Here is a 12,016-nt window from a genome sequence, read left to right as displayed (position 1 = left end):
AGTGACCCTTGGCATGCCCAGTTATTGCCGGCGTTGTTAGCTCCCCGCTCTATAAAAATCTGCGCACGCGTAGACGCCTGATCGACCAGCCGTAGGTTCGGACGAACTGCGGTGGCGATCGTAGTATGAGGAGAAACTAGGCTAACGCGGCGAGCAGTGGACTCCCAATCGATCAATTGGCTGGTATGATTGTATGAACGAACGCAGCGGCGGCGGCCTGAGAAGAAGCTAGGCGAACGCAACGATTTGGGGATGACTCGGGTTGCATCTGAAGATTTTTAGGAAAGGTTTTTTGACCTGAAATAAAGGGTTATTTTACTTAGTGGCAAAGGTGGGTAATTTTATTTAACTTTTGTGTCTAAAATTAAATTACAAAGATGGATGGACGTGGTTCGTCGATGTATCAAATAGACGGTCCGATATTTCTGATTATCGTGGCAATTTCTAGGATATTCCTCTATTTTTAATCCGTATTTTTCTTTTAGTATATAATAGAAGATAGATCCAGCTACCGTGGCAGTAGCACCCTATATTTCGGATCGAAGTGTTCATCGCCTTGGGAGTTGGCTGGATCAAACTTTTCTTCAGTTTTTTTTTTTTGGATCAAACTTTTCTTCAGTTTTTTTTTTGGATCAAACTTTTCTTCAGTTTTTTTTTTTTTTGGATCAAACTTTTCTTCAGTTAGGTAGTATAAGGGAAATCAGACTTGGAATTTTGCCCTAGGTACTTACAAGAATCCAAGTGTTCGTCACTTCTGAATTTGACCAAACCCTTTTCCCCCTATACTACGGTTCCTCACGTACAGATCATCCATGGAAGATACCAAGCCGCCGGATCTTGAAGGCATGGCGGAGGAGACGGATCGCTTTCGCATGATGGAGCTGCGATCGGGGCGTCGTGCCCGGCGCTCGTCGCAGCCATGTCGGGCTCGCTCCCTGCGTAGTCCATGCGGAGGAGCTGATGACCCCCTCAGTGCCCTCCCCGACGAGATGCTCCTCATGGTCCTCGCGCGCCTACGCTGCGCCCGCAGCGCCGCGCGCACCAGCATCCTCTCGCGCCGCTGGCGAGGCCTCTGGACCTACCTCCCCGATCTCACCTTCCGTGGCGTCGCGCCTGTCAAGATCAAGGCCGTGCTCGCCCGGTTGGCTTCTTCGCCTTCGGTGCCCGCCACGCTCGACATCGACATCCCTCCGATCCACCGTACTGATGATGGTTGTTTGGGCCAACTCCTCGACGCCGTGGCTAGGATCTCGCCGCGGGAGCTCCTCTTCAGTTACCAACATGACAGGTTCAAGAAAACGGAGCTGCACCTGCCCTGCTTCCGGCGCGCCCTGTCAATCGAGATCAAGTCGGACAACAATATCTGCTTCACACAGCTGCCGGCTGGCGAGTTCTCCGCGCTCGAGAGGCTGTCCCTCAGGGACGCCATCGTCGACATTGATACCCTGCTCACCCACTGCCCGCGTCTACGAGTGCTCAATGTGGTCGTACCTACATCCGACATCAAGGTCCACTCGGTGTCACTGCGGACAATTGATGTCCGTAGCCACCTCCTACGGATCAGTAGCATCGATATCGTGACGCCCAACCTTAAGCAGTTGGAATTGAGAATTGACGGCCACACAGACCTCAGAGTGTCCATCTCGGCGCCAATGGTGGAGAAGGTCGTGTGGAGGCGCTATTTTTCAGAGACAAGTCTTCTGTTTGGTTTTTGGCGTCTCGGGAGCATGGACTTAGGGTCGGCAGACAGCTTTACAGACGTTCCTTCTGTTGATCATGTCCTCTCTTTGGATATATGTGCCATTGTACGTGTCTCTTTTCTGTCTTAATTACCCAATGTACTGAATTTATATCCCTTCATGCTTTTATTTATTCGTTTTATATGCATCAATCATATCCTGCCACATTCTTTTGTTTTGCAGGATCAATTGTATGATTACATGGACTTTGCACAAGAGGTGCAGTTTTCACAAGAGATAGAGAACCTTCCAGTTTCCAACTTGTCTGTGTTGGAGCTATATATTGATACGGGTGGGCATGTTTTCGGAGCGCTTGTGTGGCGTCTCTTTGGGTTGCATCACATTTGTGCCGCTACGACAAGGCTAGTAATCGACATAGCACCTTGCCACTCGGTAATTCTCCTCCCCTGCTTCTACATCTTGCAAACATGGTATGCACATGGTGTTTTCTTGTTGGAGACATACACATTATATGGTACTCTCTGCGTCCCAAATTACTTGTCTTAGATTTGTATAGACAGATCTAAGACATGTAATTTGGGGCAGAGGCTGTACATGTTCTATTTGTCTCTCTCTCTCGTGGGAGGCACAAACATTATACAGTACATGTTCTTTCTTTTCTTGTAGGAGGTGTACACATTATGCAATATACTTGTTTTTCTTTTTCTTTCGGGAGGTGTACACATTACACCCTAGATGTTTTTTTGTTTTATCAGAGGCATACACATTGCAAATTACATGGTCTTTCTTCTTTTTCTTGGGATATGCCTAGACATTACGTTGCAAGTTCTTTTTTCCTTTTTGACGGAGGCATACATAGTATATATAGTTTTTTTTTGCATCGATATAGTTTTAGTTTTAGATACATCCATATTGAAACAAATCCAAGACAAGTAATTTGGGAGGGACGAAAACACATACAGAAAATCCAAGACAAGGTAGCCTTGAGATAATGTCTCAACTCTGGAGCATAAAGAAAATGCATGTTAATACTCTTCATTTTCTTCAGGAGAAACAACCATGCCCAGAAAATTGTCCTTGTGACGAGCCAAAGAATTGGAGATGCCAAAGTATCTCGTTGACCCGTCTTGAAGAAGCACACATCGACGGCTTCAGTGGAGAAGATCATGAACATGATTTCTTAGAACTGATACTCAGATCTTCACCAATGCTTAACAGAGTGGCTGTGAAATTGGTGCCTGAGTTTGGAGGTTGCACCAAGAAAATCTACAACGCTATCTTGGCGTATCCTGCTGTGAAGGGCTATGTCTATTTCAGCTCCGCTGAACTGGTTCTGCCACCATCTGATTAGCTAGCATGCTCCATAATGCAACAAGATTGTTTGAGTGACGGGGATACAAGACTATATTTTGTTATCCTAATCTCATATTTTGTATTTATTAAGTGAAAAATATGCAACTATGTAATCTTTATCCTTGACTGGGCACTGTCAGAACCAAAACTGATGCAATGACTTGAAATATGTTACCTACAAAAGCTGAGAATTATATAGTTCTGTTCAGCTCCTTTTATTCTTAGTTAGAAGAAAGTATCCCTTTCCATTTTTGCATTTGTTGGCATGCTCTTGAGCGACCTGCTGTATACACCTAAAAGGATGCATCGCAATCTAGCAGTGTACACCATATCGCAAGAGATATATATTGTTCAGGGTGGCGATCGTGTCAGAGTGCAACAGGTTGTCCTCATAGTCACATATAACTAGCATGTTCAGATTCTTGCTTAGATCATGGACATGCTCTCCTCACTGAAACCACGCCCTTGAAAGCGATCGCTCAAGGTAGGTAGGTGCCAGACATTCGCCACACTCTTTTTAACATTAGCCAACAACAATTGTTCTATCCATTTACCACTATTTAAGCTTTTCACCGACACGTGTGTGAAGGTGAATATACCACAACACTTTGGATTGAGACCCAGGGAGCATGGCGCACCCAATGGTTCCGAAGGATGATTATGTAAGAAATTGTGGAGGAAGAAGAGGAAATTGATCTTTTGCTGGGTGGATTAATAATGTATGAACTAAAACTAGAAAGGGCCTTGCTTCGGTAGACACCCCCCCCCCCCCCCCCAACAACAAAACGTAGAAGGGCAGAATGGTCATACGAAAGAAGGGTATGCCCACCTCGTATTATACAATTGTGAATGGCGTACGTAGACCGCGTGCATGCAAAAAAAAAACACAAACAAAATGTCAGCACGATCTACTCGCCCGCCCACTCCGTCTACTCGCCCGGCCCATCCGATCGCCGCCCTCCTACCCCGTCCGCCGCCGCCGTCCGAGCCCGTCCGACGCCGCCGTCGTCGTCCCAACGGCGTGCGTCGCCGCATCTCACCGTCATCGTCCACCACCCGGACGTGAAGGCCCGTCTACTCGCCTGCCCACCCCGTCTACTCGCCCGCCCCATCCGATCGCCACCGCCGCGGATCGCCGCCCTCCGACCCCGTCCAACGCAGCCGTCGCCGTCCCAACGGCGTGCGTCGCCGCATCTCTCCGTCATCATCCACCTCCCGGACGTGAAGGGCCTGACGTGCCACGCCGCGTCCGCACCACTCTCCCCACCCCCTGTCGCGGATCCTGCCAAACATCCGGCCGGTGGCTCGTCGTGCACGTCGTCGGCTGCTAGATTCAAGGCGGGGACAGCTGCCGTCGTCGAACGCCGGCGACGCCTACACCGCAGGGCAAGGTTTGTCATCTAAACCTAGCGGGCATGATGGATGGAAGTTAGGGCTAGTTAAGTGGCGAATCTAGGATGTAAGTGGAGGGCAGGCTTAATTTAAAGAACGCTATATTTTTTTCATGACGACATCACACAATATGCACACACCGCTGGGCAACCTCAACTAGTTGTTTCACACAACACTAAAAAGTGTTGTTTGAACCATTGCATTAAGAAAAAATTCATGGTAGCTGTTGGGTTCATGGATTACACGTCTTTCTCTTTTTTTGCAAACCAACATGAGTTTTTGTCCTTGTTGTAATCAACACTTCAAATGTTTTGCAGTTCTGTGAGTTAGGCGTGTTGACATGGAGAAAGAATCCGTATTCGGGAGGGACGAGAATGATACTGATAAGGTGACTAAGACTGATAACGAAAATTTGAACGAAGATGATGACAGCAGCGACAATGATTCAGTCTCGTCATATGATATCTTACCTCCGGATGATTTTCATAATAATGAACATGGCGCAGATAGTGAAAACATAAGTGGCGTATATTTTGATTTTATTTTTGAATTTGCAAAGTATGGCATGGCTAACTATATATCTTTGTGTACAAATTTGCAGGAAGATGTGGATGTTGACAATGTGCAACATAGTTGGCAGGAATCATTTGCAGATAACTTGAGCTAGGTTAGGTACATCGATCAATACTATGATTTAAATGATAATAATTGACATATATATTTTCAAATGAATGTTGTAGGAGGAGTCAGATGGTCCTAGCGTTGATCACGATGAGGGAGAGATCGATATTGAGGAGGCTCTAAAGGCAGCAGAAGATGCCTGAGACACATTGGAAGGTCATGGCTATGACCTTTCGGTCGCAAGGGGATGCATACATATTCTACAACAATCACGCCAGAGAGCACGGGTTTAGCATCAGGAAACAGAAGGTGAAACGAGGTGCTTCGGGAATGATACGGTACCGGCGGTTTCTTTGCTCCAGGGCAGGGAGAAGGCAGAGCAAGTTCATAACCATGGAGGGCCGCAAGCGCAGGCTTCGACCGGAGACTCGTTGCGACTGCGGTGCACATATGGTGGTGAAGCTGGACAGAGAACGTGGCATTTGGTTCGTCGCATCATTCGTGGATGATCACAACCACACGATGGCTCGGCCCGACGAGGTTTGTTTTTTGTGGTCACACAGACGGATTGGAGATGGCCAGAGGGCCGAGATATTGGCGATGGAAGTGGCCGGGATAAGAAAGCATATTATAATGGACAACTTCATCAGTAGATACGGTTCGTACGATAAGTGCGGGCTTATCAGGAGGGACATTTACAATCTTTGTTGCAGAGAAAAAATGAAGCTCATTGCGAAGGGTGATGCAGAGACGGCAGTTGGCATTATGAGGAGCAGGAAGGAGAAGGACCCTGAGTTTTTTTTGAGTATGTGTGTGACAAGGAAGGGCGACTGAAGAGTATGTTCTGGTGCGATCCACAGTCGCGGAGGGACTATCAGGACTACGGAGATGTGGTCGTGTTTGATAGCACGTATAAGATGAACAGATACGGTATGCCGTTCGTCCCCTTTGTCGGAGTTAACAACCACCGTTGCACCACAATGTTTGGTTGTGCCATCATTGCTGACGAGACGGAAGGGACATACGTGTGGCTGCTGCAGACATTTATGAAGGCAAACTGTCAGGTGAAGCCAAAGTCAATAATCACAGACGGTGACGCTGCAATGATCCGGGCTATTCGGACTGTCCTTACAGATGTTTTCCATCGTCTTTGCTCCTGGCATATTGAGAAAAATATGCAGAGGCACCTGCATTACAAGTCACTGGATGAGTTCAGATCGCTCCTGTACTATGCCACCTCTCAAGCGAACTTTGAGCAGAGATGGAAAGCTTTCTATGATAAGTGGAAGACGGATAGAACTGAAGAGTGGCTTGACAGGATGTACAGGAAGAGGAGACTTTGGGTAGCTTCATATCTTTCCGATGGGTTTTTCCTTGGTATGCGAAGTAACCAGAGGAGTGAAAGCCTCAACTCCTGCCTTCACCTTCACCTGGACTACGGTATGACAATTGTTGATTTGGTGGTGCATTATGAGAACTGTATAGTTCGCCTGCGTGAGAATGAGGCGTACGATGACTGCGAGGCATTCCAGAAGGAACCACCATCGGTTACTGAATATAAGTCCCTTGAGGAGCATGCCGCCAAAGTATTCACACCTGCTAATTTCTACATCCTGCAAGATGATTTGCATAAGATGGGTCAGCTGGAGATATTTGAGACGCTCATGGGAATTGGGCGTCAGACATTCATGGTGACATGGAAGGATAACCACAAGTTCAGGTACAATGTTGTTTATGAACCAGGTAACTCAGAAGAAACTATTACATGCAGTTGTCTTAGGATGGTTCGGAAAGGGCTGCCATGCAAACACATTCTGTTTGTTCTCCATCATCTGAACTTAACTGAAATACCAAAGTGTTGTGTCCTGCATCGGTTGTCCAAACATGCGAGAGATGGGTTGCCTGTGCAGCGGAAGAGTGATATGTTTGGATGGGGTTGGTCAGGGCCATTGGAGAGAGAACGGTATAGTGCAATAACCATTAAAACCGCAGAAGCTGCTCATGTTGCAGCAAATGATCCCTTCTTGTTCGACGAGTTGATGAAGTGTCTGGACAACATAATAGCGCAGAAAAAGATTTCAGAGGAGGAACTTATAGGAAGTAGAAGGTATGCTATGCTTAAGAAGGAGGCAAGTCAGGCACAACAAGTTGAGCCTGGTATTGGTGATCCTCAGAAAGTTTCGACGAAGGGTGCACCTAAGAAGGGGCGGTCAAAGGGGGGCCCCGACGTTACAAAGAATGGTAGGCCAAAAGATTTTAGAGAGAAGAAAAGTGGTCCTTTGTGCAGTCTGTGTAGTCTCCCAGGTCATAATAAGGCTACATGTCATTTGAACGAGAAGTAAGATGTTATCTTCTTATTTTTGTTATGTTGCTACTTTGATTTTACCAACTATATTTGCTCACCCATTTCTTTATGTTTTGTTGAGGAACTGGGCGTAGAGATGCGGCTAGGTTTGTAGGAAGAATAAAAGTGGTCGCATGAACCTATGTTGTTTTCTATTCGTACGTGTGTGCAAGAAAACTTGATAAGATATTTGTTTATGTTTTGTCAAAAGATTTATGTAATAAATTTGGAGATGACATTGCATATGTTATACTACCTGGGCATGATGATGATTTTGTTTGTTGTTTGCTATCTGGGCATATATGTTGTACTACCTGGGCAAGATGATGATTTTGTTTGTTGTTTGCTGCTGTTTCCAGCCGCTCCTTTCTGTCAATTTTTTTTCAAAAAGTGAAGTTACAAAATAATAGCCCAACCACCGCTGCTGGGCCCATAGTAGCTTACATAACGTACCCAAATCAAGCCCAAAGGCGACTCGGGCGGCTGATCGAGCCCACTAGCGGGCCCAGCAACGGGGTCCAACGGGGCACAGGAGAGTAGTAACAGAGGAGTTCGAAACAGGGGGCGGAGGCAGCTATTTAAGCCGCTCCTCGCGACCTCCCGGCTCCGAGGTGGGACTAAAAACGGCGATGGTGCCCCGCGCAGGCAACGGGAGGGGGCGTGGGCCGGGGGAGGGGGCCAGTGGCGGCGTGCCTTCATTGGGCCAAACTGGGCCGGCCCGAGACAACGCAAATTAGGCCTCCTGAGCCTTGCGGCGACCGCGTGCAGCGTTGGGCGCAATGGGGGCACCATCTTTAGTACCACCTCGGAAGCGGGGGGGCGCGAGGAGCGGCTTAAATAGCTGCCTCCGCCCCCTGTTTCGAACTCCTCTGTTACTACTCTCCTGTGCCCCGTTGGACCCCGTTGCTGGGCCTGCTAGTGGGCTCGATCAGCCGCCCGAGTCGCCTTTGGGCTTGATTTGGGTACGTTCTGTAAGCTACTATGGGCCCAGCAGCGGTGGTTGGGCATTTTTTATAACTTTTCTTTTGGACATTTCTTGTAACTTAACTACTTGCACAGAAAGGAGCTGCCGGCCGGTCAGGATGCAAATGGTCAGTCCGCTGGACGTTTGTGGGACTGCCCGCACTGACCACCACTTTTTATGTGGGATTACAAAGCTGACATACAAAGGATCATTGGAATACAGGAAGTATGACAAAGAAATGGCAGTACATACAAAGTTAAAATGGGAAACAGTGGATAATATTAGCCAACATTGAAAATGGCAAACAGTGCATAATACAAAGTGCGAATATAACATGTTCAAAAATCATCACCCACAATGGGCAAATAAGAGTGATATTGTAGCAGACCACATCACATTTATTTAGTTGCGAAACATGCTAAACCATGCCGCAGATATGAGTGATATTGTAGAAAATACCGACCACTACAAATAATGAGATGTCTTAATATGTAAATTGTATCAAGTACCGACAACGGCACGTTTATTTAGTGGAGATAATAGCCAACACCCCATCCTCCGACTCATTTCTTCTCCATGATCTTGAGGATCTTCTCTTTCACTACTTCCTTCGTGTTGCATTCTGAAAAAAGTATTTCAGCTAGAATGCGTCCCCTTGAAGCATTAACCTCATCTTGATCGAACTCAAATGTCCAATCATCTCCGTCCCAGTTTTGAACGCATTTCACCACGAAAAGACCACAAGAGACTCTGCAAGAAACCACAAGTCAATTATTGATGGATCAGACAAGTACATACTAATTAAACATTTGGAACATACCCGTCTGTTTGTGACGGCATATCGTACTCCCTTATTGGCCAGGATGATACGTCAGGATGTTCCGTTTCAATAAGAGCATTCACCTCCTTTGTATCATTTGCTATTTCTGCCCTCTGAAATAAAAATGACAAATTCATATGAAGTACGTTTCGAATAACTATATATTATTTTATGTAACGTTGCAAGCTTACCAGCTTAGCAATCTTTGCAAGAACTCTTTTGCTGCATTTACCAGTAGAGTTTAAAACTTGAAACTCTTTTTTCTTGTTGTGCATAAGAACTGTTATCCAATGATTTTGTTCCACATGAAAAGGAAAGTATGCCTACAACAAAGTTTATTCATGTTGGTGTACACACAGATGTACTACGAATGATCATACTAAACTGAAGTACCTTATCTTTGATGAAATACTCTTCACTAACTCTAGACACCATTTTACTTTGGTTTGTGAAGTGATCCATAAAATGCCTCTTAGAGTTGTTAACCTTTCCATCAGCACGAAGAATAAGCCAATGGGACACCCAAGATGATAATATGTGACGGTCAACTCGAGGATTATGGGTCTGCATAAGGTTGCAATAACTATTGATGACCTACAAAATAACATAACATCAATACGCCTATTAGATAATTTATGTATATGACATGTACAACTTAATAAATTATTGACAATACTTACACCGCCATGCAACCACTTTTTCGAAATGATGGCTTCAAGCATTTCAGGTGTACATGTTTCCCCACCAATTCCCGTCATGTGCACGACAGTTTTGCTGCAAAGCTTCTCTGAGTCTGCCAGTGTCCGGATATAAACCTTCGCGGCCTCTATATGATCCTCATTAATGTAATCAGTATTAATCATAGCAGCTCTTATACCAAACAGACCTAAAATAGTAAGAAACAATGAGTTAATAAAGTGTGAATGCAAGTACAGAAGTATGTTGCAAGAATAAATTACCTAGCACTTACTTTTCTTTGCACGTTTACGTCCACCGTTCTGCTAGTAAGGTGAAAGACAATATTTTGACTGTTTCCTCTTGCGTTTCCCATCATTCTCCGGAGTGCCATTTTCTTTCGCATTTTTAATACGGGTGTTCAGACTATCCATACTAATCTCCTCGGATTTATCGGCGCTAGACCTGTCTGACACTTCATTCATATTCTTGGGGGTTGAAGTAATAGCCGGAAAGTCATTCGTGTCTACCGTCGCAAGAGATGGGTTGGGTGAATTACCATTGTCCTCAATAACGAAGGGGTCTCCTTCATCTCCTGTACCAGGTGTGCTGTGATGCACACCTTTCTCACGTGCCAATTTATTCCCGTTCCCAGTGGTGAAGGATGCGTCCACCCTGTTGTCCATATCTTCTTTTGCAGGAGTTGATTTTACATCTGTCCAATATTTTGATGATTTGTATTTTGATGGACCATACTTCCCCACCAGTCTTCACTATGCTCCACAAACTCAATATCATCATCAGACCCCTTGTTTGGCTTGAATACAAGACCTTTCTTCTCCAGCTTCTCCACTACTATCTGCAATGACACATCGAAAGCATTAACTACATGCATAAATTATGAATAATCCAATGTAAACTGAACATCACTGATATTACCTCCGCACATTTCTGAGGGAGAAGTCTAATTTCTTTTTGCATATCTTTGATGTATTTCATCACTTGATCTAATGTACTATCCCTGCTCGATGAAGCCTCATCTCTATTATCTTTCTTTTTTTGGGCACGATCTTCTTGCTCTATTTCTTGCTCTAATTCTTCCTCCGCCTTTCTTCCTTGCTGAGCAATTAATGTATGCCTGTACTTCTCACTTATCACGTCATCAATCTGTGACAGGTAAAATCAATATAAATTTCTCAACATATAAATAGTAACATAAGTGCATGCAGTACGAAATAGTAACATATTAATAGTAACTTACCGTCCCATTACCACGGCCGTATGACGTGTCGTACGCGTCACGCTTCTTAGCCTCATCTTCTGACCAATTAAGCATCAACGGATATTCATGAGCCAATGGATCAAATGCCTCATCATCCAGTGGCTGCACTTTCTCCCAAAACAAGTACTGCATGAACATGAAGTATATTAGCAATTTTTTTCACAAACTATAGTTCGAAAGAAACAAATATAACATAAGATTTACCTGTAGGAGGGCAAGGTTTCCGATCGGCCAAGTAAATTTTGTAAGATCTGATAAGGTCTTTGTGAAGCCTTCAATGCAAACGCGTAAAGTAAACGCGTTCCAATTAAATGCTTTGATGGCCTCCACATCGTGCACTAACTTGTAATAAGCATTAGGAACTTCTTTCGTGGACTGCGGTGCAAGAACCGTGCCTAGAAGAACCAGAACAATTCTATGGAGAAAATCATCATCGTACGTGCCACTGGCAACGATGTTCTCAATCAGCGAGTCTATCATCATTTCCCCCATATTGGAATCTAGAAAGCGACTAGGCACCTTACCTTCGCCTTTAACCCCCCTTTTCCTAGCGCTTTCATGGCATCTTTGCCCTTGTTCTGTAGCCCGAAAATGTCAAACACATCTTCGGTGCGCAATGATATCGCACCATTTTTTGATGGCATGATGAACCTTTTTGTGTCCAACGCATATGATTTAATAATGAACTTGAGCAAACATTTTCGCATGAGCACACTAGGAATCATCAGCATTTTTTCCAGACTAGTGCTTGCAAAACGCTTTTTCTGCCTAGAGTTTAGTTTGCTGACCAAGAGACACCACTTCTCAACCGAACAAAAAATATCTCCGTACTCCACCGTCGCTAGGAATAGGAGCAAAAATAATG

At 45.1% G+C, this 12,016-nt stretch overlaps 4 protein-coding genes across 4 annotated transcripts; 3 read left to right on the top strand and 1 right to left on the bottom strand.

The window, feature by feature from the left end:
- The first annotated feature begins 812 nt into the window (after window positions 1–812).
- On the top strand, window positions 813–3,932 carry LOC109782407 (uncharacterized). The gene is made up of 3 exons (XM_020341030.3): window positions 813–1,805; window positions 1,923–2,132; window positions 2,752–3,932. Exons 1-3 carry the CDS (start codon window positions 813–815, stop codon window positions 3,049–3,051), a joined length of 1,503 nt encoding a protein of 500 aa, XP_020196619.1. The 3' UTR covers window positions 3,052–3,932.
- A 1,527-nt stretch (window positions 3,933–5,459) lies between these two features.
- On the top strand, window positions 5,460–5,900 carry LOC141022071 (protein FAR1-RELATED SEQUENCE 11-like). Its single transcript, XM_073497953.1, has one exon. The coding sequence runs from the start codon at window positions 5,460–5,462 to the stop codon at window positions 5,898–5,900; it is 441 nt and encodes a 146-aa protein (XP_073354054.1).
- A 98-nt stretch (window positions 5,901–5,998) lies between these two features.
- Window positions 5,999–8,539, top strand: LOC141022070 (protein FAR1-RELATED SEQUENCE 5-like). Its single transcript, XM_073497952.1, has 3 exons — window positions 5,999–6,809; window positions 7,077–7,173; window positions 8,470–8,539. The coding sequence occupies exons 1-3, from the start codon at window positions 5,999–6,001 to the stop codon at window positions 8,537–8,539; spliced, it is 978 nt and encodes a 325-aa protein (XP_073354053.1).
- A 398-nt stretch (window positions 8,540–8,937) lies between these two features.
- LOC109782405 (uncharacterized) lies at window positions 8,938–11,643 on the bottom strand. The gene is made up of 10 exons (XM_045227774.1): window positions 11,356–11,643; window positions 11,131–11,277; window positions 10,809–11,036; window positions 10,626–10,728; window positions 10,429–10,584; window positions 9,875–10,080; window positions 9,588–9,788; window positions 9,386–9,517; window positions 9,195–9,307; window positions 8,938–9,124 (listed from the first exon to the last, which is right to left on the bottom strand). The coding sequence occupies exons 1-10, from the start codon at window positions 11,641–11,643 to the stop codon at window positions 8,938–8,940; spliced, it is 1,761 nt and encodes a 586-aa protein (XP_045083709.1).
- Window positions 11,644–12,016: the final 373 nt, after the last annotated feature.

Source organism: Aegilops tauschii, chromosome 4 (assembly GCF_002575655.3).
Source record: "Aegilops tauschii subsp. strangulata cultivar AL8/78 chromosome 4, Aet v6.0, whole genome shotgun sequence".
NCBI classification, from domain to species: Eukaryota; Viridiplantae; Streptophyta; class Magnoliopsida; order Poales; family Poaceae; genus Aegilops; species Aegilops tauschii.
The sequence above is the reverse complement of the archived record's forward strand: the minus strand, read 5'-3'. Positions and strand labels throughout refer to the sequence as shown.

Bases quoted from the DNA above. Each gene is read 5' to 3' on its own strand.
- LOC109782407 (XM_020341030.3), top strand. From the start codon at position 813: ATGGAAGATACCAAGCCGCCGGATCTTGAAGGCATGGCGGAGGAGACG. The intron at 1,806-1,922 runs GTACGTGTCTCT...TTTGTTTTGCAG, and splicing joins CTTTGGATATATGTGCCATT to GATCAATTGTATGATTACAT. The intron at 2,133-2,751 runs GTAATTCTCCTC...TTTCTTCAGGAG, and splicing joins ACATAGCACCTTGCCACTCG to AAACAACCATGCCCAGAAAA.
- LOC141022070 (XM_073497952.1), top strand. From the start codon at position 5,999: ATGCCGTTCGTCCCCTTTGTCGGAGTTAACAACCACCGTTGCACCACA. The intron at 6,810-7,076 runs GTAACTCAGAAG...CTCATGTTGCAG, and splicing joins CAATGTTGTTTATGAACCAG to CAAATGATCCCTTCTTGTTC. The intron at 7,174-8,469 runs GTATGCTATGCT...CTACTTGCACAG, and splicing joins GAACTTATAGGAAGTAGAAG to AAAGGAGCTGCCGGCCGGTC.
- LOC141022071 (XM_073497953.1), top strand. From the start codon at position 5,460: ATGGAGGGCCGCAAGCGCAGGCTTCGACCGGAGACTCGTTGCGACTGC.
- LOC109782405 (XM_045227774.1), bottom strand. From the start codon at position 11,643: ATGGGGGAAATGATGATAGACTCGCTGATTGAGAACATCGTTGCCAGT. The intron at 11,037-11,130 runs GTAAGTTACTAT...TACCTGTCACAG, and splicing joins ACGGCCGTGGTAATGGGACG to ATTGATGACGTGATAAGTGA. The intron at 9,789-9,874 runs GTAAGTATTGTC...GTTATTTTGTAG, and splicing joins AAAAGTGGTTGCATGGCGGT to GTCATCAATAGTTATTGCAA.